General features: G+C 61.4%; 13 protein-coding genes across 13 annotated transcripts; 8 read left to right on the top strand and 5 right to left on the bottom strand.

Annotated features, from left to right (window-relative positions):
• Window positions 1-213: 213 nt before the first annotated feature.
• On the top strand, window positions 214-1,228 carry RHTO_07336 (uncharacterized protein; the record flags this gene model as incomplete). Its single annotated transcript, XM_016420994.1, has 3 exons — window positions 214-443; window positions 618-678; window positions 743-1,228. 3 exons carry the CDS (start codon window positions 214-216, stop codon window positions 1,226-1,228), a joined length of 777 nt encoding a protein of 258 aa, XP_016274721.1.
• Window positions 1,229-1,481: 253 nt separating this feature from the next.
• On the bottom strand, window positions 1,482-3,149 carry RHTO_07335 (uncharacterized protein; the record flags this gene model as incomplete). The annotated part of the gene is made up of 2 exons (XM_016420993.1): window positions 1,482-2,903; window positions 2,970-3,149. 2 exons carry the CDS (start codon window positions 3,147-3,149, stop codon window positions 1,482-1,484), a joined length of 1,602 nt encoding a protein of 533 aa, XP_016274720.1.
• Window positions 3,150-3,615: 466 nt separating this feature from the next.
• On the top strand, window positions 3,616-4,688 carry RHTO_07334 (translationally controlled tumor protein-like protein; the record flags this gene model as incomplete). The annotated part of the gene is made up of 6 exons (XM_016420992.1): window positions 3,616-3,672; window positions 3,942-4,027; window positions 4,100-4,201; window positions 4,261-4,371; window positions 4,432-4,499; window positions 4,564-4,688. The coding sequence occupies 6 exons, from the start codon at window positions 3,616-3,618 to the stop codon at window positions 4,686-4,688; spliced, it is 549 nt and encodes a 182-aa protein (XP_016274719.1).
• Window positions 4,689-5,349: 661 nt separating this feature from the next.
• Window positions 5,350-8,263, top strand: RHTO_07333 (beta-glucosidase, glycoside hydrolase family 3 protein; the record flags this gene model as incomplete). The annotated part of the gene is made up of 10 exons (XM_016420991.1): window positions 5,350-5,647; window positions 5,713-6,003; window positions 6,060-6,665; window positions 6,757-6,805; window positions 6,867-7,034; window positions 7,096-7,234; window positions 7,295-7,615; window positions 7,669-7,730; window positions 7,786-7,966; window positions 8,024-8,263. 10 exons carry the CDS (start codon window positions 5,350-5,352, stop codon window positions 8,261-8,263), a joined length of 2,355 nt encoding a protein of 784 aa, XP_016274718.1.
• Window positions 8,264-8,516: 253 nt separating this feature from the next.
• On the bottom strand, window positions 8,517-10,092 carry RHTO_07332 (uncharacterized protein; the record flags this gene model as incomplete). Its single annotated transcript, XM_016420990.1, has 7 exons — window positions 8,517-8,626; window positions 8,681-8,794; window positions 8,879-9,234; window positions 9,295-9,527; window positions 9,584-9,655; window positions 9,719-9,913; window positions 9,976-10,092. 7 exons carry the CDS (start codon window positions 10,090-10,092, stop codon window positions 8,517-8,519), a joined length of 1,197 nt encoding a protein of 398 aa, XP_016274717.1.
• A 911-nt stretch (window positions 10,093-11,003) lies between these two features.
• On the top strand, window positions 11,004-11,850 carry RHTO_07331 (uncharacterized protein; the record flags this gene model as incomplete). Its single annotated transcript, XM_016420989.1, has 4 exons — window positions 11,004-11,347; window positions 11,404-11,628; window positions 11,688-11,747; window positions 11,805-11,850. 4 exons carry the CDS (start codon window positions 11,004-11,006, stop codon window positions 11,848-11,850), a joined length of 675 nt encoding a protein of 224 aa, XP_016274716.1.
• A 175-nt stretch (window positions 11,851-12,025) lies between these two features.
• RHTO_07330 (translin-associated factor X) lies at window positions 12,026-13,184 on the bottom strand (the record flags this gene model as incomplete). Its single annotated transcript, XM_016420988.1, has 5 exons — window positions 12,026-12,156; window positions 12,229-12,312; window positions 12,378-12,741; window positions 12,800-12,836; window positions 12,898-13,184. The coding sequence occupies 5 exons, from the start codon at window positions 13,182-13,184 to the stop codon at window positions 12,026-12,028; spliced, it is 903 nt and encodes a 300-aa protein (XP_016274715.1).
• Window positions 13,185-13,807: 623 nt separating this feature from the next.
• On the bottom strand, window positions 13,808-14,419 carry RHTO_07329 (uncharacterized protein; the record flags this gene model as incomplete). The annotated part of the gene is made up of 3 exons (XM_016420987.1): window positions 13,808-13,935; window positions 13,991-14,262; window positions 14,331-14,419. The coding sequence occupies 3 exons, from the start codon at window positions 14,417-14,419 to the stop codon at window positions 13,808-13,810; spliced, it is 489 nt and encodes a 162-aa protein (XP_016274714.1).
• A 372-nt stretch (window positions 14,420-14,791) lies between these two features.
• Window positions 14,792-15,985, bottom strand: RHTO_07328 (adaptin ear-binding coat-associated protein 2; the record flags this gene model as incomplete). Its single annotated transcript, XM_016420986.1, has 5 exons — window positions 14,792-15,053; window positions 15,170-15,350; window positions 15,420-15,514; window positions 15,667-15,719; window positions 15,932-15,985. The coding sequence occupies 5 exons, from the start codon at window positions 15,983-15,985 to the stop codon at window positions 14,792-14,794; spliced, it is 645 nt and encodes a 214-aa protein (XP_016274713.1).
• A 507-nt stretch (window positions 15,986-16,492) lies between these two features.
• Window positions 16,493-19,635, top strand: RHTO_07327 (uncharacterized protein; the record flags this gene model as incomplete). The annotated part of the gene is made up of 3 exons (XM_016420985.1): window positions 16,493-16,867; window positions 16,923-18,959; window positions 19,021-19,635. 3 exons carry the CDS (start codon window positions 16,493-16,495, stop codon window positions 19,633-19,635), a joined length of 3,027 nt encoding a protein of 1,008 aa, XP_016274712.1.
• Window positions 19,636-20,167: 532 nt separating this feature from the next.
• Window positions 20,168-21,137, top strand: RHTO_07326 (protein of Emopamil-binding family; the record flags this gene model as incomplete). Its single annotated transcript, XM_016420984.1, has 7 exons — window positions 20,168-20,286; window positions 20,390-20,466; window positions 20,524-20,571; window positions 20,642-20,784; window positions 20,860-20,879; window positions 20,935-21,003; window positions 21,062-21,137. 7 exons carry the CDS (start codon window positions 20,168-20,170, stop codon window positions 21,135-21,137), a joined length of 552 nt encoding a protein of 183 aa, XP_016274711.1.
• A 343-nt stretch (window positions 21,138-21,480) lies between these two features.
• Window positions 21,481-23,327, top strand: RHTO_07325 (DNA damage-inducible v-SNARE binding protein Ddi1; the record flags this gene model as incomplete). Its single annotated transcript, XM_016420983.1, has 9 exons — window positions 21,481-21,582; window positions 21,646-21,720; window positions 21,781-21,869; window positions 21,929-22,004; window positions 22,062-22,291; window positions 22,351-22,442; window positions 22,505-22,668; window positions 22,732-22,892; window positions 22,955-23,327. The coding sequence occupies 9 exons, from the start codon at window positions 21,481-21,483 to the stop codon at window positions 23,325-23,327; spliced, it is 1,362 nt and encodes a 453-aa protein (XP_016274710.1).
• Window positions 23,328-23,815: 488 nt separating this feature from the next.
• On the top strand, window positions 23,816-25,555 carry RHTO_07324 (alpha/beta fold family hydrolase; the record flags this gene model as incomplete). The annotated part of the gene is made up of 7 exons (XM_016420982.1): window positions 23,816-24,068; window positions 24,133-24,143; window positions 24,225-24,527; window positions 24,589-24,645; window positions 24,709-24,862; window positions 24,929-25,265; window positions 25,327-25,555. The coding sequence occupies 7 exons, from the start codon at window positions 23,816-23,818 to the stop codon at window positions 25,553-25,555; spliced, it is 1,344 nt and encodes a 447-aa protein (XP_016274709.1).
• Between the last annotated feature and the right edge of the window lie 378 nt (window positions 25,556-25,933).

Here is a 25,933-nt window from a genome sequence, read left to right as displayed (position 1 = left end):
CGAGCCACTGTAGCCCAAGCATAACGCGATGTCAAGATCCGCCGCTCACGACCGGCAGACACGTCGATTCAGTTTGGACTGCCCGCGCGTCTCCCGCTATTCCTTCCTTTTGCTTCTTTCCTTACGCCCTATTCCCGCCTGAGCAACCCCTCTTGCTGTCCGAGTTTAATTGTCTACAGCTAAGCGCAATACGCCTCGTTCCGCTCTTTGCCCATGCGCACCGCAACAGCCCGCGCCTCCGTCCTTTATGGACTAACCATCTTCGCGGCGGATCTGTGCGCCGCCGCCCATGCCTGGCCGGATATTCGCGCTGCTGTCCGCGTGTTTGACCAAGTCCTCCTCGGGCTTCCCTTCAAGCGCCTGAGTCCCGCGCACGCCTCCCTCGCCGACTTGCCGAGCGAGCTCGTCGAGCTTTGCAGGCGCTACACCTTCGCTCAGGCCATGTACAAGGCACAGCGAGACTTCCTGGACTGAGTGTTGCGCGAAGACCCCTACGAAACCTGCCCACTTCACGACGACGAAGACGGATCTAAGTCGTCGGATCACGAGTACCGTGGCGACGGACGCATCCACCCTTTCTTCCTGATCATACGCCTTCTTCGTGCCGAGGGGTGTAGCTGTCTCTCGCGAGACCTGAAGGAGTATTGGACGGACGACCTCGGTGACGATGGAAACCAGGTCCGCTGCGGTTCCTCCCGATTGTCCTCTTGGTTGGAAAGCTGACGACCTGCTCTTCCCACAGGCGACACGCCAACTCTTGAGCGCTTACAAGCTCGAGATGCGAGGCCAGCCGTTGAATCCGTCAATCCAGCATACCAACCTTGAACTCGGCGTGGTCGCGCTCGCCATCCCGGCACAGGTCCACACGATGTGTTACCGTTACGGCGAGTGCACGTCTGAGAATCTCTGGGACCGCGACGAGACCGGCGAATTGTATTGGAACGAGCAAGACCTGTACGAGATCGCCTTCAACCTTCCTCAAAGCGCGGCACGTCGCTTCAAGGGTTTCCTCGTCGACTTTGACATCCCTGTCGTCAAGGTGAGGCACAGAAAAGTCGGATACACCTACGTGACCGACGCCAGCACGAACGGCGACGTCCAAGGACCGCCTCGCTTCGTCCCGCCCAACCTTGCAATCTTCGACTGGGCGAGAGGCATGCAGTTCTCTCGCCCGAGCGACGCCCAGCCGAGCTGGCAACTCTACACCAACGCCCTGAGCTGCGACTAGCCGGAAAACCAGGCGTCGCGTCCCTCGACTTCTCAAGGCGTAGTCTTCGTTTCCCGTCTCTCTTTGCAATCTCACGTAGTATCGATCCGCCGCCTCCACTGCGCAGGAGAAAATGCTGTTTGCAGGGGAACGAGATTGTGTACAGGACGGGCGGAGCTGTCGCCAGCAACACTGAGACCCGTCTCACAGAACTGCACGTTAACAAAGCCAAAGCGACGACGAAAACCAATGCGACTCCTTCACCCCCACCCGCTCACATCATCACTTCATTCGGAGGAACCCCATGCTCCTCCCTCCTCTCCCTCGCCCGCTGTAGCGCCTCAAACACCGCCTGCAGACTCGCCTGTCCCTCGCTCATCTCCTCCCGCTCGTGAGCCTGGTCCTGCGAGACAGCGCGCGGCGTCGACGACGAGGTAGACGGTAGAGGGGCAATGAGTCGCTGAGAGCGGAAGGCGGCTTCGGCGATTGAGGCGGAAGTTTGGCGTGCGGGAGGGCAGTCGGCTGCGGCGGAGGAGGAAGGGGGAGAGTGCGCGGCGGTTGTAGCAGGCGTTGGGGCGGACGAGGCGTCGGTGACGGTGATGGCGGGCGTCGAGGACGAGCCGGCTGGCGAAGACGTGCCACCTGCTTCGTCGCGCCTCCTCCGCTCCGCTCGACGGCGACCCGTAAAGTCGGCGAACGTCGCGGCGCTTGCCTCGTCGCCGCCTTCGTCCGTGCCGGCGGGGACACCGCCATCGTCGATATGCTCGATGAATCCGGCGCGCCAGATCCCCTCGAGGAAGGAGGAAGTGTCGCCGCGCGCCTCGCCTTCCAGCAGCCTCGCATGCGTCGCCTCGGTCGTCGAGGCATCCTCAACACCGACCGACGCCATTACCGCAGCCCAATGTCCACCCGATCCTCCCGAGCCCGCGCCAATTTCCCCATCAGCACGACTCCTTGCGCTCTCCCTCTGCTGCAACAGGTTCGTCAAGCGAATCGGGAACGCCAAGTCGCGCTGCGCCAGCTCCTCCAACAACTCGCCCATGCCTGGCGCGGTGAGCGGAGTCGAGGTCGCGCTCGTGACGGACGCGCAGCGATTCAAGGCGTCGAGGAAGGACGAGTAAGAGGTGATGGAGGATGAGGGGAAAGGTTCGTCGGTGAGGATCGACCAGAGTTCGGCGAAGGTTGGGAGAAGAGGGGCAGAGGAGGAGAAAGAGGATGCGGAGGCGTTTGGTCGGGAGGACGAGCGGGCGTCGAGGGAGCCGATCGAACTGGGGGTTTGGAGCAGGTCCTGGAGGATCGTCGATGGCTCCGGCGACCTCCCAAAGAGGTCGTTGAGCTGTTGTTGCCGAAGTCGCATCGAGGGAGAGATTCCATCGTCGGTTCCGTTCGCGCCTTCTGCGGGTGTGCGATGATTGCGCAACCGTTCCCGCCTGCTCCGCACCGCCGCCTGGTGCTCAGCGTCGGAGCTGTCATCCGAGTCGCTAGGCAGCCTGAGATCCTGCATGCGAGACCTCGAGACTTGGCGGTCGCGACTGTGCGAGTACGAGTCGTCGGGCTCAAGGTCCTGGAGCGCCTGGCTCAAGCGACCTGCAGTCGAGATGCGTGGGCGACGCTGAAGGGTCGAACCGGTGCGTTCGGTCGAGGAAGCGGCTTGCGAGCGGGGTTGGCGCTTGGGAGGACGGCGAGTGGACGTCTCCTGTCGAAACGAGCGCGTCTGCCGTTAGCTGACGCACACAGTGAGCTCGAGGAGGACTGTACGCACGTAGAGCAGCACCTCAAAGACTCTCAGCGATCCCTCATCCCGAATGTCCAGACTCTCGACAAACTCCTCGTACGAGACGTCCGGTCCCCTCCTGCGCGGGTTGTTGCAGGCTGCCTGGAGTAGCAGCTTGCACTTCTCGAGGAAGAGCTGATCGTATGCCTGTGGGCTGAGGATTCCCATCGCCGCGTCGAAGGAGGGTGTGCGCGTGGTCGTGGGTTCTCTCGAGTCGCAGGGAGCAGCACACGCGCTCAGCAGAGCAGTCCAGCGGGTGTGAAGCAGAGTGGTAGAGCGCAGGCATGTGTCGTCGCTTGCTCGAGGGTGGCTTTCCACCGCGACCCGCTCTGGCGGGGTCGTACTTGCGCCTGCAGTAATGAAAGTAACGTCTGCGAGTCCAGCCGTACTACCAGCTAAGCGCCAGGTGGCGTGTGAGGCGAGACACGGCGACCCGTTCGAGGCCGTGAGCGCGACCAAGTCCCAAGCTCACCTCGCTCAACAGCTTGCGCTCCTGTCTCGTCCCTCACAGCACCAGCACAGCTACAGGTGCGCCCAGACTACTCACGAGTATCACAGCGAGGTCCACGAACTTACGCCGCGCCGCCCCGTCTCGTCCCGCCGTTCCCTCGTCCCGCCAACACCTCGCACAGCCATGCTTCTCTACACCGACGCCATCACCAACGACGAGCTCATCTCGGACGCATACGACGTGAGTCTGCACACCCGAGCGTCTTTCTGTCCAGCTGCGACGAGCACTCGAGGTGTCGTCGAGGAGGAGCGTGAGCCGGAACTTGCGGCGAGGCGTGGCAGTCTGCGCATGTGGCGGGCGGCCTGCCAGGAGGTTTGCAGGCAGGAGCAGCCGATGCGAGGCATCAAGGCGGACTTCCAGGCTCTCGGCGAGCCCGCATGCGCACCCTTCGAGCGACCTTCGCCTGCACGTTCGTTCCCGATATTGACCTTCGTCTCCGTCTCGCGCAGCTCAAGGAGGTTGACGATGTCGTCTACGAGGCCGACTGCGCCATGATCACCATCAAGGAGGGCGAGGTCAACATCGGTGCCAACGCGTGCGTCCCGTCCTCTCCCCACTTGCGTTGGCCAAGGCAGATCGGACTGACCTTGCTTCGCTGCGTGCGCAGTTCGGCTGAGGAGGCTGAGGAGGCCCTCGAGGAGGGCGAGCAGCGTGTTAACAACGTTGTCCACTCGTTCCGCCTGACCGAGACCTCGTTTGACAAGAAGTCGTGCGTCCGCGTTCGTCTTTCCCTCACTTGGCGTTCCACTGACCCAGTGCAATTCGCAGGTACATGACCTACCTCAAGGGCTACATGAAGGCTGTCAAGGCTCACCTCCAGGAGTCCAACCCTGACCGCATCCCCGCCTTCGAGAAGGGCGCTGCTGGCTTCGCCAAGAAGTGCGTCTCGCTTCCTTTGTTCCGACTCTACGTGCCATACTGACGAGCATTTGTACGCAGGGTCCTCGGCTCGTTTGGCGACTGGCAGTTCTTCACCGGCGAGTCGATGAACCCCGACGGTATGGTCGGTGCGTCTGCGTTTCGACTCTCCGCTCTTTCTTGCGCGCTACTGATCTCACCACGCTCGTACAGCCCTCATGAACTACCGCGAGGACGGTGTTACCCCTTACATGGTCTTTGTGCGTTTCCACTCTCTCACCTTCTCCCTAACCGCCTCGCTGACCCTGCCCGCCGCACACAGTGGAAGGACGGCTTGAAGGAGGTCAAGCTCTAAGCGGTTGAGCTCCCTCTCCTTCTCCCGGTTCTCCTCATGCTGTAGCTGCTGTTTCTCCTTTCCGCATCGGTTCTCCCCTTCTTTTTTACCCACTCGTTCCCTTTGCCTCTTCGCACACACTGTTGGGGATTCCTCCCCCTTCGCAGGCGCCACTAAAACGGGATCGCAACGCGTCCTTTAGACACCTACGCCTGGCGCCGTCAGCACGTTGCGAAGTCTCGCTCGCCATTTGCTCGCCATCGTCCGCCTCCTCTCCCTCGCTCCTTTCCGCCGGCTCGACTGTTATTCCGCCGCGCCTTCGTTCCTGTCGTCACGTTTCGCTCGCAGCAACTCGCGAGCTTTCCACCGGTTCGCCGCTCGCGCCTCCTGACCTGGGTGTCGGCGCCTCCTCACCTCCTCGCCGTCTTCCCGACGAATCACAGCGCTGCATCTGGGCGGCGAGCTCCTCAACAACTTGACCGCGTGGTCGCCATGCGTGGCTCAGCGCAATCTGATCGCGCGGACCTCCCTGGACTTTCGGCGCCGGAGCCGCCTTTCAGGAGAGGAGGTTCTGCTTCTCCCGACGACTTCTGCGACGCTGCTTCTCCTTCTCCTTCTCCTTCTCCTTCTCTCTATCCGCATTTCGCGTGCTATCCTCGCACACCATGTCCCCACCATTCACGCTCGTTCTCGTCGCTCTTTTCGCCTACCTCAATGCCTCCACGGCCAACGCCGCCTCCTCAGCCCATGCCAGCAAGATCGGAACTCTCACCGCTCACGGCTTCACCGACGAGAAGTGGATCAAAGGATTCGAGAAGGCAAAGGCTGTCGTCGCCGGCATGTCGCTCGAGCAAAAGGTCAACTTTACCGACCTTTGGATCACTTCTTCGACCGGATGCTCCGGTCAGACCCGCCCGATTGAGGGCAAGGTGCCGATGCTGTGCTTCGCCGACACGCCGACCGGTGCGTTTTCGTCGCCTCACTCGTTTCGAGGGAACCGCAACTGACCTTCCTCCTGCCTCCTTCAGGCGTCAACTCCCGCTACTCGACCCAGTTTCCCGCCGGCGTCACCACCATCGCGACCTGGTCTCGGGACCTAATCTCCCGCCGTGCCGACGCGATGGGCCACGAGTTCTCGCTCGTTGGAGCTCACATCCCCATGGCAATTGTTGCGGGCCCGATGGGACGCTCCGTCTTCGACGGCAGGACCTGGGAAGGGTTCGGAGTCGATCCGTACATGTCGGGCATTGCGACTGGCCTCAGCGTCGAGGCCTTCCAGAAAAACGGCGTGAGCGGAATGATCAAGCACTACTTTGGCAGTACGTTCGCTTTCTTCTCTTCCTCACGGGATCTCGCTGATGATTGGCACGTACAGACGAGCAAGAGTACCTCCGCATCGGCGTCGCAGGCGGCTACTTCCCTTCGAACAAGGACACCACCATCAATTCGGTCATCGACGACGCTACGGTTCACGAGACGTACCTCTGGCCGTTCGCTGAGGGTGTGAGGGCTGGCGCTGGCCACATCATGTCGAGTTACAACAAACTCAACGGCACGCTTGCCAGCGAGTCGCGCCATGCGCTCATCGACCTTCTGAAAGTCGAGCTCAACGCGCACAGCGCTGTCGTCTCCGACTGGGGTGCCGCCTACGACACCGTCGAGGCCGCCAAGAACGGGCTCGACTTCGTCGAAGGAGGCGGTCCGACCTCGAATATCTTTGGCGCTGCTCTCGGCGCGTACATCAAGAACGGCACCTTGCCGAAGGACATCATCGACGACAAGATCGTCCGTATGCTCACTCCTTACTTCGCCCTCGACCAGAAGACGCTTCCGTCCGTTAACATCCAGCGCAAGATCCTGAACAAGAAGTCGACCCAGGTCGTGCTCGACATTGCCGAGGAGTCGATCACGCTTCTCAAGAACGCTCGCACGGAGAAGGACAAGCGTGGTCTGCCGCTCGAGAAGCCTACCGACATCCTCGGTGCGTTCCGCTCGTCCCCTCGTCCATCCTTGACGCGCTGCTCGTCCCTTTCACTCACCTGTACGCGCTGCTGACCTCTTTTCACGTACAGTTGTTGGACCGCAGGCGGTCCCGGGCCCGTACGGCATCACGAGCAACTTGTGCGTTTCCGTCCAGCTTCCCTCAGTTCTCTTCCGCAATCTGACAAGTTCGCTCCCACAGCGCCTCCGCCTTCTTCGCTCTGCCGACCAACGACTACAACGGCACGATCACGAATGGCCTGGGATCCGGCGGCTCGCCCGCTCCTTACGTTGTCGACCCGCTTACCGCCATCTCCCAGCGAGCTCGCAAGCAGGACCCGCCCACTTACGTCGACTGGTACTACTCGAGGTAAGGTTTTGCGTCAGCTCTTCGACAGCGACACCGCATTGACGCCTCACTCGCCTCGCAGCGACACCTCCGCCGGCATCGACCTCGGTTTCGGGTTCGCGACCAAGTTCCTCGACGCAAAGATCTCGAGCTCCGGCCAGGTCGTCATCTTCGCCAGCACGATGGCCATGGAAGGCTACGACCGCGATGCGAGTCTCAAGGTGCGTCGTCGTTTCCCCTGCGCTTTTACTTTTCTCCCACGCTGACAGGAAGGCTCGCAGCTCTCGAACGGCGCCGACGAGATGATCAAGTACATCGCGGCCCGCCACAAGGACGTCATCATCGTCGTCAGCGCGCCCGGACCCGTCGCGATGGACTGGGCTTCGCACGCCAACATCACCGCCATCCTCTACACCTACTTCCCGACCACCGAAGCTGGCACCGCCATCGCGTCGGTCCTCTTCGGCGATGTCAGTCCGAGCGGCAAGCTGCCCTTCACGCTCGCCAAGAAGGTTTCGGACTACCCTGTCAACAAATACGACGGTCCGATCAAGTCGAACCCGGTCGCCAAATTCAGCGAGGGCGTCTTCCTCGACTACAAGGTGCGCCCTTCCGTGCGAACGAGCTTGGCAATACTGACGAACCTTGCCTGCAGCACTTCGAGCAGAAGGGCATCAAACCTCTCTACCCCTACGGCTTCGGAATGACCTACACCTCGTAAGTGCAGTTCCCTGATCCAAGCAACTCCTGCTCACGTTCTGCCTCTACACAGCTTCTCCCTTTCCGACCTCGCCATCTCTCGCACGCCCAAGCACCGCAAGGCTGCCGTCCGCGAGACGAACGAGCGCCTCTTCGTCGAGGGCAAGGCTGTCTCGGGCCTGTACGACGTCGTCTACACCGCTCGCGTCAAGGTACACAACACGGGCAAGGTCGCAGGTGCCGAGGTTCCGCAGGTTCGTCTCGCTTTTCTCGCCGACAAGGCATCACAGCGTTGACGCCCTTTTTCGCAGCTCTACCTCACCTTCCCCTTGTCGACGCCTCGCAAGATGCCCGCTCACTCGCTCCGCGGCTTCGACAAGGTGCACCTCAAGCCGGGCCACTCGGCGACCGTCACCTTCGAGCTCCGCAACAAGGACCTCGCCGTCTGGGACGTCAAGCGCCAAGGCTGGACGATCCCGAAGGGCACGTACAAGGTCAGCGTCGGCACCGACAGCTCGACGCTCCCGCTCAGCAAGACGTTCGTGTACTAGCCGGTTGAAAGTCGCCCCCCTCCCTTTCTCTCTCCTGTTTCCCTTATCTCGGATTCGTAAGACGACCACGTATATGCCCTTGACGGGCTTGTCAGGTGCACGTAATAAAGTGTTGCCGCCATCCTTGACGTCTTTTCTCGTTGTAAGCTCGCGTCTTCGACTCGCACAACCTGCTCATCCCTCAGTCAAGCGAAAGGCAGTGAATGGGATGAATGCTTTACGACAACAGATAAATAGCCGGATACGATACGTTCTACACCTGCTCGTGTTGTCGCTCTCGGCCAAAGCGAGTGTCCCGATCTCGCTCGTCCGGCTCGTCCTCCTCGATCTCGACCGTTGTATGCACCATAACGCTTACCGTACCTGCTTACGAACGAGGTCAGCGAGCGCACGCAAGACGAAGCGAGGGAACCGCACCTGTTCGAGAGATCTGCGGCTTGACTCGCTCGAATGCCTCGCAGTCGAGCGCGACGTCGTAAAAGCTGACCTCTCCGCCGAGCTTCGAGCCTCTTCGAAGCGCTCGCATGTCCGCTGTATACGCGGAAGAAAGCGAGCAAAGAGGGTAAGCGTGATCAGCTTGAGAGACGAGAGGACGAAGCGCGACAGCCGACGCACGCTCTTCGATCTCGACGACCTTCGGTCCCATCGACACTCTGTCCGCACGCCATTCGCTCGGATCGTCCGTCCGTATCGACTCCTTGCGCTCCCTCACGCTCCGCACTACGACGCCACCTCCATACCCGCCTTCCTCGTACCGAGATCTGCCGCGCAAGGTTTGCCGCTGGTGGAGGGCAAAGATGCATGATGCGGCCGCGAGTTGCGGATATATGTTGAAGAAGAAGGCGGAAATCATGTAGTTCGCCGGATCGTGGACGAAGCAGGCGGCGATCGCTCCGCCGAGCGAGGTGAAAGCGATAAGGGCGCTTGTCATCAAGGCGCCGCGGAAGATCTCGATCAACGAGTCTTGCGAGCTGTGGAGAATGGGTAGGTAAGCATTCGAGAGACAGGACTAGAGAAGAAAGCGAGCGAACCGGTATTCGCGTTTTCGCTGCTCATACAGGCGGTAACCGAGGATGCAGGACGTGTAGCCGGCGAAGGCGAGGTTGCACCACCCTCCAATGAGATCCATGATGCGAGCAGGAAGCCCGTATCGGAAGTCGTGATACTTGGAGAGGAGGAAGAGGCAGAAAGCGGTGGCGAAGGGCGCAGAGGTGATGAAGTACAGAACCCAGACGATAGGCTTTAGTCGACGGTCTTGCACTATCTGGAAGAGCGGAGGGTCAGCTAGTTGCTTGGAGTATCAGCGCGAGCGGAGCGCACCATCCAGACTCGCAGGACGAAGAACGCTTCCGCCAGCATGCCCGAGCTCCAGAGCGTGAACTTCGACACGATCTGCATGCCTAAGTGAGTCAGCTTCATTCCACTCGACACAGAAAAGGGAGACGGCTTACGCACATAGATGTAGTCGAGCGTGTCTCGCGAGTACCCTCCTGACTGTAGATCCCGCAGTCCGACACCCGCAGCGGCCGCGAACAGCCCGAGATCCGCTCCACAGCAGAACACCATGTACGGCACCGCTAGTCGCCAGAACCAGGTGTCGTGCCGCCAGGCCCTCTTCCAGTAGTGCCGCGCTTCTCGGAGAACGAGGTCCTGGTGCGGGTGATGGTCAGTCGAAAGCGTCGGGAGGGAGAGTTGGCGGATGCGTCACTCACGAACAAGAAGCAGGCGACAGCCAGGGAGGCGACGTTGACCTCCGTAAGGCGGAGGATCAGTCGTGAGGGCACGGCCGCATCAGCCGGAAAGAATGTGGAGAGGCCGATGCTGCTCATGAACAGCCAGTCTCAATCAGAGCAGACAAGCGGGAGCATGCAGAGGAGGAGAGGGAGACCCAGTGAGGGCAGGATCGCTCGGGGACGTGAAGCGACAAGCGAATCGCAAGTCCAGCCATTCGTGTTCCGCAGTCGAAGCATATCGGGCTGCCCTCCTAGCTTCGCCTCCAAATTAAAGCTGGGGCGACATGCGTTCGAGAAGAGATGCCATTCGACGGAAAGGGCAGGGGAGGCTGGCTGGACGAGGAGAGCCGAAGGGAGGTGCGGGTCTGTCGCCTCTGCTTCGCCTGCCGTGACCGCTATGCTTCTCCTGCGACCTGCTTGAGCCCATGCTCTGCCCAGTGATTTGTTTGGACGCCGCTGCGTGCCGGTTGAACCTCGAGCTGATGAGAATGGACGAGGCGGTAGTTCGCTACGACAAGCGGTGTTGGGAGGGTGCTGGTTGGTTCTCGGGGGTCTTAGAGATGAGTTACAGCAGGCAGTCTGTCTCTGTTCATAGCAGCTGCTGGACGAGGGCATGGCGGGACGTCGACCTGCTCGTCCGCCTCCCGCTCCGTCTCTTCCTCGCCTCGACACCCTTTCTTCGTTGCCTGCGGGTTGAGACCGCTTCCACTCATTCCCTGCGGTGCTGAGGACTCGGGCAATCCGCTTGCTTCAGCGGGCGACGCCGTGATTCCGCCGCTTCACGGCGACGGTGCAATACGGCCGGCTTATGACTGTTCGAGCGCCGACGAAGCTTGCTACAATGGTCATTGAAGGTGAATTTACGCGGTGTAAGCTCGCTTGGGCCGCGAGCGACGTCCTCCAGCTCGGCTCCTGTCCTCGCTCGCTCCTCCCTTCCTCTCTTTTCCCTCTTCTCTTCTCCTCAGGCTCACACTCCCCCGAGACTCGCTCACAGTCATTTATACGTCATGGCCCGCTTCGCTCTCACCGCCGCCGCAATCCTTTCGCTCGCCTCGCTCGCAGCCGCGCAAGACCTTCGCGTCAACACCCCCTCCCAGATCTACTCGTGCCAGCCCGCCGCCTTCACCTACACCTGCCCCAACACTCCCTGCACCATCGTCGCTCGCCCATCGAAGGACCAGTCTTCGATCCTCGAGAACTTGGGCGACGTCTCGGACAAGTCAGGAAGCGTGTCCTGGAAGCCGGTCGACGTCGCTGAGGGCACGAGTGTTACGCTGTGGATTACCGACGCGAACGGCAACACCATCTCGTCTGCCGCCATCACTGTCGCGCAGGGAACGAGCACCTCTTGGTGAGCCATTCTTCCCCTCGCCAGGCGAGCTGTCCTGACCCATTTCATTCACGAAGCTTGTCCGGTTCGTCTGGCTCGTCCGGCTCGTCGGACTCGTCGGCTTCGTCTGGTGCATCGGGCTCGTCGCATGCGTCGGCGGCCACCAAGGCAGCGTCCACATCGGCCTCGAGCATGATCAAGTCCGCTGCGTCGGCTGCTTCGCAGACTGCCTCGCAGGCCGGCGCTGCCGCCGCGTCGATTAGTGGATCTGCTAACTCGACCAACAGCAGTCCTTCCGCTTCGTGAGATCGCAAACTCTTCTTTCTTGCTGGAGAGTTCGCTAAACGAGATCCTTGAACAGGGCTTCTGCCGGCTCGGGCGCTGGCAGCGGAGCAGGCATCAACGCCGTCGTCAAGACCTCGTGCCGTCTCTTTCCTTCCAATTCTAAGTGCCACGAAACTGACCTGTTCCCGCGCAGCCTCCTCGCAGTGGTCCTCGTCGGCTCTGCCGCGATCCTCGCCTAGACGAACGCTTTCACCCCTTATCCCCTACGCCGTCTCTTCCTCATAGACAGTCACACTCCTTTGGTACCTGCCTGCAAGTGCACGTTGTTATTGCTGGCAATCTTTCCTCGATGAGCCTCCCACGCTATCTCTCGCTCGGACAGGGCTTCTTCGCGGTGCCAAGCTGTCAAGCGTTTCAAGCACTCGCCTCGACCTCCTCGCCTCCTCGTCGCTCGCCTCCTCCCTCGGCCATCCGTCGCGCGAGGGCCTGCAGCATGGCCGGCGAGTCCTTGTACTCGGCGCCGCGGATGCGGAGGTTGTACGAGGCTGCAGAAACAAGATGATCAGCCTTGGCGAGCCGAGTGAAGAAGGGAGAGAGAAGCGAGACGGCGAACGCACCGTTCTCGATCTTGCCAAGCGACTGGTCAAGCACCTGCAGCTTCTTCGGCAGCCAATACGCGTACGGCGCAAGCGGATCCATCTCTGAAAGCGAATGCGCGTAAGTGGGCAGTTCAGCAACGACGGAGGGCGAAAGAATGGCGACTGACCGCCCTTGATCTCCCTGACCAGCCTTCCGATCTTGTCAATGCTGGCAAAGTCGCCTCCTCCGTCACCTCCGGCGAGCGAGTCACTCAGGTTCTTCCCGACGGAAGCGATCGCCAACCGCATCAACTCGCCCGTCAGGTCTGCCACGCCGCCGAGGTAGTCGTCAATCGTGACGCGGAAGTAGGGTGCGGCTTCGACGGGCTGATCGGTAGCGGCGGTGTCTGAGAGTTCGTTGGTAGGAGCGGAAGTGGGAACGGAGGCGGATGCGGCAGGTTGAGGTGTTGGCGGAACGAGCGAAGCCTGCGCTTCTTCGAGAGTCGGCAAGGAGTGGTGCTGGAGGTAGTAGTAGAAGGTGAAGCCCTCGAGCTGCGAGACGGACGAAGTCAACGAAGTTCAGACGAACGGACAGGAAAGAGCAGCGCACGTATTCCTGGATGCCGGGGCTGACGCTCCGCTGGTACCTGCGGAAGCGAGCTCGTCAGCTTGATAGATTTCTCAAGGAGACAGACACCCGCAGTGTACCTCCAGAAGTCTGCGCCCTGCACCTCGCCCTGCAACTTCTCGAACAACACCCTCAGATCCGCCATCTTGCCCTCGACCTCCTTGAACACCTGCTTCCTGCTTCTCCCGCCTCCGATTCGATGCAGGGCAAAGATGAGCTGCTTCGAGAGCGCTGTAACGTCGCGCGAGAGCTTGACGATCCGTTCTCGCTGGGCGTAATGGGCGTCGAGTTCGGTGCGGAAGCCGTGGAAGGCGTCGAGGAGAGCGTCGGCGCGGGAGAGCTGAGCACCTGCTGCAGTGACGTCCATTGGCGGGTGTTCTTGACGGTGGAAGGAAGGAAGAGGGTTGCGCAGGAGTGGAGGAGGAGGGCGAGGGTAGGCGGGATCTGTGGGCGAAGCAGCGAGCGTGATGCGCGTCCTTCTGCAGGTGTTTGAGCGGTCAGACCAGTGCTTCTCGTGCCTCGCAAAAGCGCGGGAAGCGAGAAAGACCCACTCACTGATGAAGATCGCGAGGGCTGGCACGCGCTCTAGCTGGCTTGTGGTGCCTGTAAACGCTGATTGACGGGTTGTAGATACTGTTCAGGGCGATCGGACGGGCAGCGATGCGCTGTGTGGTGCGGTTGTGACCGGTTCACTTCGAGGAGGGAGACGGAAGCGATGAAGCCTTTGCCAAACGTGTAGCTCGCTGCGGGTCGTCTGCGAAGCACAAGAAAGCTGCGGTGTACGGCTGCAAGAGCTTGGCAAGCGTCACAACCGACGAGCAGTGGGCGGCCGAAGAGAGACCGCCGTCAAGCCTGTCCGCAAGGTCTTTCCGCCAGCATCTCGCGCTCTACGGTCAGTGCGGCCGTATGGATCGCGAGAGTACATGGCAACACAGCTGAAAACCGTACAAAGAACCGGAAAGAGCGAGAGGACGCTACAAAAGACCCGCCTCAGAAAACGCCCCACCAGTACTTTTCCACCCAGTAGACTCGCACACGCCAGTCACAGCCGAATCCGAACCGCGTCTCGAAATGAATCTTGAGTCGGTCCCGCGTGCGGGTTTCGACGTAGCCATCGCCTGCACGTCGCACGCCGATCAGCTATACCTTGTGTCGAGAATGAATCGCACGCACCGTTCGCGGTATCGTACCAATACGCCTCGATCTCGAACCCGACAAAGGTCTGGCCGCCGCCGGTTGGGACGTCGATTTCGGTCCAACGTTGCATCTTGCCCGTCATCAAGTCCCACGGTTTCGGGGCGTCGAGCGTCACGTTGAAGTCGTTATGGTGCATCTTTGGCTCGACGCCGGGCGGAAAGTGCTCTTCGGACGTAAGGCCCCAAGCGAAGTGTTTCCCGTCCCGCGAGCGAAAGTCGAAGGCGTGGTTGTGTTGGAAAGGGTCGGCGCTGGATAGAGACGCATCAGCATAGTCCACATGTGAGCCGAGACGGCGAGCCGATGGTGCGGGGCGCACTTATTGGGTTCCGTCGTCCATGAGGGATAGTCATTCTCGTACCGGTCAAGCACCGAGAGAAGCCACTCTTTGCGTTGCTCGAAGTCCATCACGAGTGCGCTGAGAGCGAGCGGTGAGGCCGTCGGTTGAAGAGCTGGTGTAGAGGAAGTCGGACGAGAGGCAAGACCAGTGTCGGCCGCGACACAAAGCGAAGTGAGTGAAGAGAGGGAGAAAGGGAGAGAGGGAGATAGAGAGGGGGAGAGGGAGAGAGGGAGAGAGAGGGGGAGAGGGAGAGCATCGTACTGTAGCAACTGGGAAGCGGGGCGAGCGCGAAGCAAAGCGGACGTCCGGCGGGGAAGTACGGCGGAAGGTTGAGAGCGTCGAGGTGCTCTGGCGATCTTGAGCAGTCACGTGCGGCGAAACGGGCGAGACAAGGCATGAAAGAGAATGCATTGTCTGTGTACGCACTGTAGAGTGACGCTCTACCGTCCTCGCGAAGGTGGTGGCGGTGGGGGAGGCAGCATGAAGCCGCCGAGTCCACCGCCCGCACCGTTCGCCGGCTTGTCCGCCTTCTTCTTTGTTGACATGCCGCCAAGCTTGATTGAGATTGTCTCGCCAGCTTTGAGCGAGAAGTCGCGAGAGGGCTGGGCGGGAGCCGAGGGCGTGGAGGAAGATGAGGATGAGGAGGAAGGAGCGTCGGGCACGAGTTTGGGCGGCGTCTGCCGCTTGGTCCAGTCTTGCAAGCTGTGATTGCGAGAAAAAGGACGACGAGCAGTTGTCAGCGGGTCGAAGCGTAAGTTCAGCGACGCGCATATTCGCGTAACGCGTCAAGAGGGGTGAGCGGAGCACCGCAGACGCACGCGACGTTGAAGTCGAAGCTCTCCGTTCGCTCCGGGAAGCCCATTCCGATGTACGCCTTCTGACCCGAGCCAGCGTCGATGACGGTCAAGACGAAGTAGCGCGACGAGTCGAGGACGGCTTCGCATCCGCCGTTCGGGTTCTGTTTTGTCGGCTTGTAGGGCGCTTGGGCGAAGAGCTCGCCTGTTCGAGGACCGAGTGACTGTGTAAGCATGTGTTGATTCAAGACAGTGGCCGTCAGGCGGAACTGACCGGAATCCTTATCCTCGAGGTTGATGAAGCACTTTGTCGGCACTTCTGAACCTTTCTCGATGACTCGCAAGCGACCTCGCCACATAGGCTCCGTCCTGTGTACGAAAAAGATGAGCATGCGGGCTGCATTGCGTCTTCCAACGCAGGCCGGGCCTGCGGGTGTGCGAAGCGGGGTCGCGCGGTCCTCTTGACCGGCCGAGCAACGCCTGCCAGCGACACCGCAGCAACAAGGAGGCAGGAGACCCACATCTCGCCCCATTCTGCAGCCCTGTAACCCGCATTACTCGTTCGAGGCGGGATCTGTGGAGGAGAGTGCGATGTCAAGCGATGTCCTCGAGAGCCGGAACAATGCTCGTCCGCCTCGTCCACCCAGCCAAGGTCACCAGCACGAATCAAAAGTGCAGTCAGTCCAGCCACTTCTGCCACGCTGACGATGCCAAGAGCAATCCGCACGGCCCTCGAGGTTTGACCCTCCTGAAGAACGAGACGAAGAAACTCAGACTCGAACGCACCTGATAGACGTAGACATCCCGAGAAATGAACAGAGCCGATTCGTAGTCCTCCATGGCGAGCTGTCGGCGTACACGAGTCGTCGGCAAGAGGAGGGGTGGTCGGGTGGGAACGAGCGACGACTCGTCAGCGGTGCACTCCCGCTGCCGTAGAAAGCCCGAACAAGCTCAGACGTACCTGTGAAACCTTTCCCAGCTCAATCAGACGCGGTGTGGACGGTGAAAGGCGTGTCGCTGATGAGAAGTGGGGAGGGTGCGAGAGGCGGCGAGTGAAGGCGGCGAGGAGCGCTTGTCGTGCTGGCGATTGTCGTGGCTCCCTAGCAGGTCTGTCTGGCAGCGATACAGCTCTTCAAGCGCGTGCAGCTGTCGTCGTCGGGGGACAAGGGCGCGTCTCCATTGTTCGCCTCATCGCTTCGAGTTGCCTCCGCCTCTCACAGCTCGAGAGGAATCGCTGGACTGCCAAAGCTGTCTAAACGAGGTCTATCTGAGATACCCGACTGCTCCCATACCCGCTCACACCGTCACTCCCCGTCTCCCTCTCACCCTTCGCGAGGATCGGCCAGCATGGCCAGCTTCTCGCCAAACACCCTGTTCGACCCAGACGAGCGCCTCGACTGTGCACGGTATTTCCTGGACAAGGCTGCGCATGGTGGACAGGCAGAGTTGCAGGAGTTGGCGGCTTTCCTCCTCCTCCTGGAGGTCGTCGCCTGGCTTCAAGTGCAGACAGTGGCAGGGGGGCGACTGCTGGGCGGTGAAGGGGAGCAGGAAACGGAGAAGGAGACAGACAAACGCGCCGCGGGTGGCCTGGCCACGGGTCAGGACGTGGAGGGCGTACGAACGGCGTTAGGAGGCACGAACGAGGGAGGCGTGAGCGGGTCTGCAGGAGCTGACGCAACGTCTGCTGAATGGAAGACTCGGACAAAGTACCTGACCGCCGTTGTACGTCCCGCTCGCCTCTTCAGACGGTCACAGGGGTTGACTTGTTCGTCCGCAGTACCTGGGCCAGCCTCAGTCCGCGGAATCCCCTGTACTTCAGCCACCGCTAGCGCCACCGTCGAACTCTGGAGCACTCCTGCACGACGTCTGCTCCTGCGCACGGCCGGCGCGGGAGTCGCTCCTCTCGCTCGTTGACGTCGGCCTCGATTCCCTCAACACGTCCACTCTCCCACAACCGTCTGCCTCGCCCCCCTCCTCTCAGCTAGCGGCCAACGTGCTTGTGAACCGGCTCCCCTCTTCGACTCTTCCTCCGCCCCTCCCCTCGTCGACCATGTCCAGCCTCACCGGCTCCCTCACCTCGCCCGCTATTAAACGTTCCGACGCGTCACGTCGTACGCTCTCGACCATCCTCGGCCACTACGTCTCTTCCAAGTCCTTCGGGGTGCACGACGTAGTCGAGGAAGGGAAAGTCTGGTACGCGCAAGACTCGCAGGACGACGAGCGCATCAAGCGGATCTACCCTTCCTCCGGCGCAGCTACATCGTCCGTCAGTGCCGTCGCTTCAGACGCGTCAGAGGACGAAGACGCCGATACTCGCAGCATCGCAACCGGCATTCGCGAGGCGCAAGAGTCGATCGCGAGGAAGGACAAGAAGCTCGAGTGGCTGTTGGGCAACAACTTTCAGAAGGGCTGCAACCGGTCCGACCCGCCGGCGTCGACGTCCACTCCGAAACGCTGGAGGAGCACCACGACACCGACCTCGTCGTTCGGATTGTCCAGCTCGTCGACCATCCGAGGCGACCCAGCCCCGATCGCACCGCCCGTCAGCCGCACGAGGGAGACGTCGTACGAGTCGGCGGGTTCGAACGACGCGACTTCTCGTCACAGCCGGATGGTCTCTAGGTCATCGACTGCCCCGCTGCTCGCTCGCCGCTCGAAGGACACGCTCGAGCCCGCCCTCGAGCCGGCCATCGAGGGCGAGCCGATGCTCGCAGATGCTGTCGCGGACGTCAAGATCACCGACGACTCCGAGAAACCCTTCGCCGATCTCGCACCTGCTCTGCCTCACTCTGCTTCGAGCAACCGGCCTCCCCTCTCGCCTCGCCGTTCTTCGCTCGACTCGTCGCTCGACCAGCACCTCGGCACGGTCCCTGAACGATCTCGCCGCGCTGCGCCGCCTCCTCCGCTGAACAAGAACGCGTTGAGCGCCAACCAGAAGCGCGAACTCGTCAGGCGGAGCAAGAAGCTCGAGGGGTTCTTCGGCGCTAGCTTCCACGAGGATGCGGCGAGGAAGGTGCTGGTGGAGGCACGTACGTCGACGAGCGGCCAGTCTGAGGTTAGCCCGACGACCGCGACCTTCGCACGTCAGGAGTTTGCGAACTCTGCACAAGGCGGGCGCCGGGATTCGCTCGCTCCGCCAACTGCCGGTTGGGCTGGACCCACGCCCGGCTACTCCTTCGGCGCGTACCGCCGACCCTCGCTCCTCTCGAACTCGTCCTCGCACTCGTCGATCCACCTCGCAGCTTCAGCACGAGGCTCGACCGGTTCGGCCTCGCCTCTCGCCTCGCCCCGCTCGCCAACCTTCCCGACCGCTCCTCGGATGCAGCGATCGTCCTCCTCGCCCTCTCGCCGCTCATCCTCCTTCTCGTCAATGACCTCGCCCGAATACGCCTACTTCTCTGCCGAGCCTCGCAGGCCGAGCACGCTCGAGCGCGAAGAGCAGCAGCGCTTGAGGGAGGAACGCAGGAAGAAGCTGGAGAAGGTGACGCGCTTGCTGGGCGAGCGAGTACCGGCGCAGCTTGTGGTCGGCAAGCAACAGGGCGCTCTGGAGGCGTCCAAGACTGAGATTGGAGGTGCGACGATGACGAGGTCAAGGAGCAAAGGCGGCATGGGAGGCAGGCTCAAGGGCAGGCTTGGCTTCGGTGGACATCATGGGCACGCTTCGTCCGACAAACCAGGCGAGGGCGGGAACGTTGGCTGGGACTATGTTCAGCCGCAATGGACGGCGCCGACGGACCAGGTCGATGGCGGGGACACGGTTCGGACGGCAGGATCGGCTGTCGATGCCCTCACCAAGGCGAGGAAGCTTGAAAATGTGCGCTGACAACTTCTTGCGTCGCTCCATAAGCTCAACTGACCCCCTTCCGACCGGACAGCTCTTCGGCGACCTCCCGCCGCCTTCGCTTTACCTTGCTCCTGCGCCTCCAACCTCCTCCTCGCACCCTCATCGACCCCTTCACACCTTCCGACACCGGCGCTCAGTCTCCGACATCACTGCTTCATACTCGCCGTTCTCGCCCCATGCGACCGCGGGCGGCTGGGCGCCCAAGCCTCCGCCCAATGCTCCTCTCTCTCGTGCTCAGACCCGCAGTACAGTCAACTCGCTCCGTCAGAGCATTGCCTCGCTATCTTACGCCATGGAACGCGATCCTGCCGCCCTGGACGAGGTCGTGCGCGCCTACGCTTCTTCGTCTGAGGACGACTTGTCGACGCCCCATGCCGCCCTGTTCGACCCTTCCCTTTCGGGGGACGAGGCCGAATCGTTCCATACCCAGGACGCCCCCGTCATGACGCGATCTGCCTCAGCACAGAGCCACCGCGCCGTTAAGCAGGCGCACAAGCTCTCACACTTTTTCGGCACGACGCGCGGCGAAGTTTGGCGGATGTTGCTGGACGACATCCAGGCGTCGGTTCTCGAGGACGAGACTGTCGACGAGGACGAGCGCGCCGAGCTGGTGTCTAACCTCGACCGCCTGCGCGAGAAGGTGTGAGGAGGCGACATCCCGTTCGGTTTCGCCTCGTTCGTTCCCTTCCGACTCCGCCCCGTCCGCCGTTTCGTCCCTCTATCCCTCCACCACTACATACACCTCCCACCGTTCAGCAATACCCTCGCACCCCTGCAAGTCACCCTTTCTGGCTCAGCTGTACCAAGTCCTGTCCGTCTGACAATCGCAACCGCTTGTTTCGGCTTCCGGTCGTCGTGGCAGTGACGAGCGTATGGACACAAGTGCTTTGAGCGAGCTTTCTCAGCCTCATCGAGCTGTTTCGCTGACCTCCCCACTTCCACTTGCTGGTCCGCGAGATGGTTCGACCTCGTCTCCTCACGCATCGCTCTTCGTACGGTACAGCTACACGCTCAAAGGCACTCTATACTCCTACTCGACGAGCACAGAACCTTCAGACCAGCCCGCACGCCCTTGTCGCCGTTCCACAGCTCTCATCGCTCACCCAACTCCGACCGAATCCTCCCTTGCATTCTCGTCTCGCCAAGCCCGGGGAACGACTGCACAGCATCTCGGACACATGCCTGCCACGCTCAAGGTCCAGCAGCCGCCCGTCTATCGCCCGCCCGCCTGGGTTGCGGTCTGGTTCGTTGTGTCGACTCTGCTTGTTGCGTGGGACACGGGCTACGTCCTCCTTCGGTACGTGCAAGTTCCTGTTGACTGTGAGAACACGGTGCTCAGGCTGCAGGGGATGCGAGGGAGGCGCAAATTGCTAACCCCTCGTCCGCCTTTCTCCTCGCAGACCTCGGACGATGCCAGGCGGCGACCTCTTCTGGTTCTGGAAGCCGTACGAGCTGTACGCCAAGACGGATCTCGTCTGTAAGTCTAGGCGAGCCGAGCCGACCTGACGGCGCGCTGACTTTGGGTTCCTTGCAGATGGATTGAAGGCGTTTGAGACCAGGGAGGGCTTCACCAGCGCGCAGTGTGAGACTTCACATGGCTGTGTAAGTAGTACTTTCGGACTGACGCTTTTGAGGCCGTCTTTGTTGCGCAGCAATCATGAACATCGCCGAGTCGGCGCTCAACATTCTCTACTTGCTCCTCTCGGCGCGAGAAAGCCCTGTCGCCGTCCTCGTGGGCTTTACGGCGACGGTCATGACGGCATCGAAGACGGTGTTGTACTGGCTCGTCGACCAGGTGCGTTTGGCTCACCCGCCAGACTTCCACTTCTCCGTCTTTCCCCTTGACTGACCGCATTCCTCCAATCCGCAGCAATCTGGATGGGGCAGCACGTAAGTCACTTCTACACCTCCTACGTTCAAATGAGCTAACCTCGTCCGCCAACAGCGGCCACAACACTCCGCGCGACTGGCTCGTCCTTTACGCCATTCCGAACGGCGCCTGGATCGTCTTCCCGTGCGTCGCTCTCTTCTACACGCTCGGTCAAGTTCACTTACCGCTCGGACTGCCGCAGAACTCTCCTTGCCGTCATGTTCTACCAGCAAATCGCGCGCAGTCTCCGAGTCGCGGCAAAGACCAAGACGCTGTAGAGGAGTTCCGCAGTGTACCCGGCAGTTTTGCTATGTCTCCTTCGACTTGCGCAACGCTGAAAAAGCAAAACGAGCGAGCGAGCGGACATGTCAACCTCGACGAGTCCTTGACCTTCGACGCTTGCGACGCTCTTTGTCAGCTCGACTCGGCTTGACCGCTTGCGAGACAGTTTCCTCTGCTCTCCTTGCTGCCCTCGCACCTGCCACTCGCCCGCACGCCTTCCCACGCCCGCCCTTCGACGCCCCGTCCGCCCCACACACCTCTCAGCGTCAAGTACCCATCGCACGCACAGACGGGCTCGCCGCGCTTATAGACAGATCCAAAGCTCCCTCACTACCCAGCATGGTCCTTCTCACAGTCGCAACGGAAGACGGGGCGACGTTCTCGGTCGATGTGGGACTTGACATGGAGCTGGAGAATCTGATGGCGCTGCTCGAGGCGGATGTGAGTAGTCGGGACTGTTCTTCCGTACTCAGAGGTAACGCTGACGCTCTGTCTGCCACTCAGTCGAGCATCCCGGTCGATGACCAGCTCGTCTTCCACAATGGCCGACAATTGACTGGACTGAAGGACTCGCTTGACGTGCGTGCCATTCTTCTGGGCGCCAAAGTTGACGGCTAACTTGAAGCTCGAGTGGCGCAGTCGTACGGCGTCAAAGAGAACGACATGCTCCTGCTGCGGCAGAAGAGCAATGATCCTGCTTCGAGTCAGCAAGCGCATGTGGCTGGACGGTACGCTCTCCTCTACCTACAGCATAAAGCCACGTCTCACGTCCTCAATTGGTCCGCAGGAATATTGCTCAGGATGCAGAAACTATGAGGCGGCAGGTCTTGGGCAACCCGCAGGTCATGGCAGACTTGCGCAGGGTGCGTCGCGCTGGCGCATGTCATATAAAACCTACTGACGTACGCGTTGTCTTGCAGACGAACCCGGAGCTTGCCGATGCAGCGCAGAACGACCCAGCCCGTTTCCGCGACCTCCTCGGCCAGCTTGCGGCGATGCAAGAGTCCGCCCGTCTCCAACGCGAGCGCGAGATGCAGCTGCTCGAAGCGGACCCGTTCGACGTCGAGGCGCAGAAGAAGATCGAGGAGGCGATCAGGCAGGAGCGCGTGCTGGAAAACATGGAGCAAGCGATGGAGGACATGCCCGAGTCGTGCGTTTCCTCTCGATCTCTGCGCAATGTGCATGTCCTGACGCTGCGATTTGCGGCAGGTTCGGCCAAGTCCACATGCTCTACATCAACGTCGAGGTCAACGGAGTGCCGGTCAAGGCGTTCGTCGACTCGGGCGCGCAAAGGACGATCAGTGAGTCGCTTCCTCGACGCCCCACAATTCCTGAATCCTTGCTGACGACGGGCGCCCTTCAGTGTCGCCGTCGTGCGCGGAACGCTGCGGCATCATGCGCCTGATCGACACTCGCTTCGCGGGCATGGCTCAAGGCGTCGGCACGGGCAAGATCCTGGGACGTGTGCACAGCGCGCAGCTCAAGATGGCCGACCTGTTTCTCCAGTGCAGCTTCACCATCCTCGAGGTGCGTCGCGACTGCTTTCCTTTTCGCGCTCGACCTGCGGAACTGATCATCCCGAGTACGCAGAGCAAGAGCGTCGACTTGCTGTTCGGCCTTGACATGCTCAAGCGCCACCAGTGTTGCATCGACCTGCGGCAGGACGCGCTCGTCATCCAGGACCGCAAGGTTCCCTTCCTCCCCGAACACGAGCTCCCGAAGGGCGAGCTGCAGGAGTACGAGCTTGATGCGTGCGCTTTCCTCGTTCGATGTGTCCATCAACAGTCTCCTGACGTTCCCTTTCTCGCCATAGCAACGGCAACCCCGTTCCGGTCGGAACCGTCGACTCGTCCCTCAGCAACGCCAGCGCCGCTGCCGGTCCTTCGGCACCTTCGACCAGCTCCGCCGCCCCGACAACCGGATCGTCCTTCCCTGGTTCCGGCCGCACCCTCGGCCAGTCTCCCAACGCCTCGCCCGACCCGAAGCGCGTCCGCTCGTCCTCCCCTTCTGCCGCACCCTCTTCGGCCGCTCAGCCAGCATCCTCGACTGGCCTCCCGAACGGCATCACCGAAGAGGCTGTCCAGAGTCTCGTCGGACTCGGCGCGACGCGGGCGCAGGCAATCAGCCTGCTTGAAGCCGCAGGAGGAAACGCAGAAGTCGCGGCGAGCCTGCTCTTCAGCGGGTGATCCAGCCTCGACGTCTTCGCTTGTCTTCTGACTGCCTTTCACGCGCATGTAGCATCTCTACGATACCCTGCCAACTGTCCATTCCATCAGACCGCCTGCGGCCATTCCCAAGAGGCTCGCGATGTGCGGCGACTGTGATCTTGATGGTCTCGGGATCGCCGCGCCTCGCTATTGTGGCCTTGATACGCCGCATCCTGCTCGATACGGCTCTGTCAATACCGCGCGCTGGCATCGACGGGAGGAAGAGCGTCGAGGCCAAGATATGCGCCTGCCGAACGGAGAAGGGGCGATCGCCTCTCGCATCACGTCTCGCTCGATTGTGCGGACCCAGAAGCGGGCCTCGACTGCCCGGCAACGCTGCTTCGCCCCACCGTCACTGCCTCGCGCGGAGCGAGTGCTCCTCTTGCCCGCTTGACCTCCTGTTGTCCTCACGCGCTGCATCCCCGCTTGACTTCTCCCGCTCTGCTGCTTACACGTATCCGCCCACCATGCCGCACGTCAGAATCCCCGGCGACGTGTCGGTCTACTATGAGTTCCACACAGCCTCTGGCGCCCACGATGCGACCAAACCCAGCCTCCTCCTCATCGCTCCGTCCTGGACCAACGCGACGTTCCTCGGGCCGTATGTCGAGGCTTTCAAGCGGGACTTCAGCGTCTGCTGTGTCGAGTTGCGGGGACACGGGCGGACGCGAGGCGGAGTGCGGCCGACATACGACTACTTCTGCGGCGCTGCAGACCTGGGTGCGTTGCGGTTCATCGCCGTGTACGCTCTCGATCCTGCGCTGACCGCACAGCACCTGCGCAGCGTTCACAATGGTGCGCCGCGGGACTGCATCTTGCGGGTCTCCATCTGTTCTGAGAAGCTGACCTTCTTCGTCTGCGTTCGCAACATCGCAGGAAGCGCTCAACCTGCCTCCCTCACACGTTTTCGGCGCAGGAGGGGAAGCCTTCGCAGCCGCATTGAAACTCGCCGTCCTCTTCCCGCGCCAAGTACTCTCCCTCTCGCTCGTCGGCGCAACAGGCCTCTTCCAGCCGCCGCGGAACATCAAGGCGTTCGAGGAAGTGGATGAGCAGTGGTCTAACCCGGACGACGAGGAGGTGTGGCAGAATGAGTGTATGGGCGCGGTCGGGCAGTTCTTGCTGACGAAGGAAGAGGGGTTCGAGGAGGCTTGGGATGCGGTCCTCTCGGCTGTCGTGCGGGTGCGTCTCGTTCGCTCACGTCTCGGCTGAGAAGATACTGATCATGTTGAGAACTGCACAGCTCTACAACCCGTACAAGCCCGAATACATCTGGATGTCCTCGACACCAAACCACCGAGTATGTACCGCTGCCTCTCCTTCGCACGCTCAGAAACAGTACTAACGATCTCGCCACGCGCAGCATCCCCGCCTGACGCCCGATACCCTCGCCAAGCTCCGACAGCCGATCTTGATCTTGCAGGGCGAGCAGGACTTGTGCTTCCCTGTCGAAGATGTGGCGGATACAGTCAAGCACTTTACTGGATCGCAAGGCTTGCAGTTCCACACCGTCCCAGGTGGGCTCAACTCGCTTCGACGCGCCGAGCACCCTCCGCTGACGACGGTTTCGCGCGCGAAAATAGACGGCCCTCACCTCCTCGCCATCACGCACGCTCCCTCGGTCATCAACATGATGCAAGCCTTCCTCCTCAAGCACGTCCGTCCGCCAACCTCCGCCATTCCCTTCGACTTCCGCTCCGCCCTGCAGTCCGCCTCCTCGATCGCCGGCAACCCCGACATCGCGCACCGCGACCCTCGAGCACCCGATGCGTTCTCGTTGCTTGATCAGGAGGAATACGAGGCGGGCGCCAAGAGGTTCGAGAATATGAAGCGGAGAGGGGACAAGTGCAAGTTGGATTTGCCGATGTGCTTTGAGAAGAATGATTGGGAGGAGGGGGCGGCGCAGCAGAGGCGGTGGACGTGCGTCTACTCTCCCTTTGCCGCAAGAAGTCCTCGGTGCTGATCTCACATGTGTGCACAGCTGGTCACGGCGGCGCGAGTACGCCCAGCAGCGACAAGACGTTCGACCGATGTCGGTCCTCTCGCTCGGCGACGGTATTGCAGTCGAAGTCGAGCGGCGAGAGACGACCGGCCGAACAGGTGCGGTCGGGAGCCGAGCGACAGTCGACGCGCGGAGGAGCGACGACGAGGAGGAGGACATCCCTCCGCCTGTCCCGCAGAAGGACTTTGGCGCGCTGCGCATCCGATGAGTGTAGAAACAGCGGCGTGTATCACTGAACCCGAGACTTTGGTCGTCTGGTCGTTGCAGAGAGGGATTCTCCGTTCTCCGCCCTCCTGGCCTTCGCAACGTCGCAACTCGTCGTCCTCGTCGCTGCTTTCGCTCCGCTTTGCGCACTACGAGGACTACAGACTGCTACAGCTTAACCTGTTTGTATTGGCAAGTTGTAAGGGCGTTCTTGGAGACTTGCGATCGAGCCTTGCCCTCGTCTTGCGAGTCTTGTCCGCTCCCTTGGCTGTGCTCGTCGACGTGCTTCGCTGGACTCGCTCGACGCCCTTGCCCTCGTAAACTCGCCCGCCCACCGCTCACCGGCACCGGCGGCCCTTCCAGCGACGCGCTCGCCCTCCGT

Source organism: Rhodotorula toruloides (genome assembly GCF_000320785.1).
Source record: "Rhodotorula toruloides NP11 unplaced genomic scaffold Scaffold6, whole genome shotgun sequence".
Classification (NCBI taxonomy): Eukaryota; Fungi; Basidiomycota; class Microbotryomycetes; order Sporidiobolales; family Sporidiobolaceae; genus Rhodotorula; species Rhodotorula toruloides.
Note: the sequence above shows the minus strand (reverse complement) of the source record. Positions and strands in the feature narration are given on the sequence as shown.